Raw genomic sequence first — 2501 nt, forward strand, 5'->3', positions numbered from 1 at the left:
GGTTCAGCCATGCTGTCTCCTAACCATCAGCGCAGGACTTGGACTTTTACCAGGCATAAAATTAGGCTCTTATATCCAAAAATACTGATAAAATGAATTAATATTCACTTTAAAATGTCAATGGGGATTGCTTAGCAAAACCTACACTGATGTATTTAGTTTTAATGATTTTTAGAGATAAAAGGTGAGTCAATAAAACTAGGGCTGATTGAAGAAACAGGACATTATTTACTATGTTTCTAATGAAAGGTTTTCTGAAAGTTACTTATTAGCTTGTAGTAATGAATCTGTTTTGCAGAAATAAAGAAATTTAGGTCCAGCCAGCAAAGCAGTCCAGTTTGGTGCAACCCTTACCAAGGAAAGGAGGCTTTAGGAAAGACACTTGCCTTGCACGGAATCTCATCTGCCTCTTCTAATTTGTAAAGCTAAACCCCTGCCATTTGGCTGAGTCTCATGCAGTCTTCATCACCGAATACCTAAATCAGCCTCTTTAACGGTTAATATTTGCCTAGCTTGCTTGTAGCAGTGTTTCCTAAGTAATCTTTATACATCCACATTTCATTCTCTACTCTAAATATTTACAGTCTTCTTTTCAGTGTTCCTAGGGTGATTTCCCCGTGAGCAGGTTCAGTTACGTAGCTCTAGTATAAAAAAAGAAGACAGTTTTTAATTTGCTGGCATTTTGTAGCTTTTGTTCTGCTTGCAAAGTTTAACACTGATTAGTTTTGACACACAATAAAGCCAGCCCATGTGGCCAATGATGCTTTTTGAGGGAGGTATATCCTCTTGTCAGAGTGTGATGTGATGGGTCCCAGATGGAAGAGTTACAGGGTGCAGCTGAGCGGATCCAGCAAATGGCTCTCAGGAGAGAGCTCCTGTCCCTCTGCTCACTCGACCCCTTCCCCATGCATGGTCTTGCCCAGCAGAGAGCTATTCAGGATTTTGCTTGGATTACTGTGCTCTGGGCTCCAGCGGGCACACACAGCTGGGATGAGGCAGGGAGGAGCTGGGAATCTTCCTTCTTAGCAACAGTAGCTGTTAGATCAGCTCAGCTGCATTGTGTAGGTGCACCATGATACCGTTTAGGCTGGCACTTAAATACCTGTTAATATGAAGTCTCTGATGATGTGTTGATTTTAAATTATTTCCTGAATTATGGCCTGTTGGGAGGCTACAACAGAGTTGTAGAAAAGAAAACATTCCCTCTCACGTTGGTGGAATTTTCCCCGTTTTATATATGATCACAAAGTGATCTTTGGCTTAATGACAGTGCATAAAAGGTACTGCCGTGTCACTGCTTTCATAGTTACTTGTTGCCAGTACGGTGGTTAAAGTGCTGAATTCTTTTGCAGGTTAATGAAATTTATCATGATGAGTCCCTGGGTGCTCACATTAACGTGGTCTTAGTGAGGATAATCCTGCTGAGCTACGGCAAGGTAAGTAAAGGTTAATTTAAATGGAGGATACAGATATCTCTGAACTTCATTCTTTTATGAACAATGTAGTTACTGGTGACATGTATCGGTTTTGTATTTTAATTCATTACCAGTCTACAAGTATAAAGAACGTTTATGTTTATATATATTTGTTTATCATTTGAACTTCACATTTCAAATAATTTCAGTTTCTTCTGGATTTTCTCTGTGTCATTTTAAGTTGCTGCTTAGCTCTGGCACTCTTATCTTTTCAGATTTGTTTGGAATAATCTATGAAACGTACTGAACATTTTGGTTCCTAAAGAAAACATGAGGTGTGGTAGAACTGTATGTAAGTAACAATAAACACAAGATCAGTTCTGCAAGATGCTGAGGGCTACAGCCTCATTCCAAGAACTCATTTAAACTTGGGCTTAACATTAGTGGGACTACACACGTGCTTAAAGTTAAGTGCGAGTTCTGTGGGATAGGGGCCAGAAGGCAAGAGCTCTGCAGATCAAATCTGTAATTAAGAATACCAAGTATTCTCTTGCTGTTTCTATGGAAGTGGTTATTCTACAGGCAAAACTCAGGTAAAGAGGAATGGAATGCTAAATGGTTTTCAAAGTTATTGAACTGTTCAGTACCTGTGTCCTATTTTTGCCAAATCAACATCAAATTCCATGGAAACAGGAACAGGGCATTTCAAGTTGGTTAAGGACATGTGATTTTAGTGCTCTCTAGTATAGCAGCATGCCCAGCTGCTCAAAGCAGCGTGTTAAAATCTCATGTCCCTTTCTGTGACTGGAGTTGCTGGCATTTGCATGTTCATGGAATAAACCTGGGTTCTGGAAGACTCCATGTATGTTCGTGCAAGCTGCTGAAATACTGTCAGTGAAGAGCCAGCGCAGACAGCGTCAGTGGTGAAGCTCCACTGACATTCACCAGTTTACCCTGCTCGACACCAGCTAAGAATTTTCCTCCCTGGTGCAAAGGAGGGAGCTCTGAGTTCTAGTCTGGACTCTGCTGGAGACCGGTTACCTGGATTTTGGATAAATTGTTCTGTCTGTGCTTCCCCATCTGAGA

At 40.8% G+C, this 2501-nt stretch overlaps 1 protein-coding gene across 1 annotated transcript in view; it reads left to right on the plus strand.

Annotated features, from left to right (window-relative positions):
• Positions 1-2501, plus strand: part of ADAMTS2 (ADAM metallopeptidase with thrombospondin type 1 motif, 2) — a 188629-nt gene that overhangs the window by 141002 nt on the left and 45126 nt on the right. Inside the window, exon 5 of the mRNA XM_009322760.1 lies at positions 1353-1436. Coding sequence (XP_009321035.1) covers positions 1353-1436 — 84 coding nt within the window. The remainder of the gene's footprint in view (positions 1-1352; positions 1437-2501) is intronic.

Source organism: Pygoscelis adeliae, unplaced genomic scaffold, assembly GCF_000699105.1.
Source record: "Pygoscelis adeliae isolate BGI_AS28 unplaced genomic scaffold, ASM69910v1 Scaffold34, whole genome shotgun sequence".
NCBI classification, from domain to species: Eukaryota; Metazoa; Chordata; class Aves; order Sphenisciformes; family Spheniscidae; genus Pygoscelis; species Pygoscelis adeliae.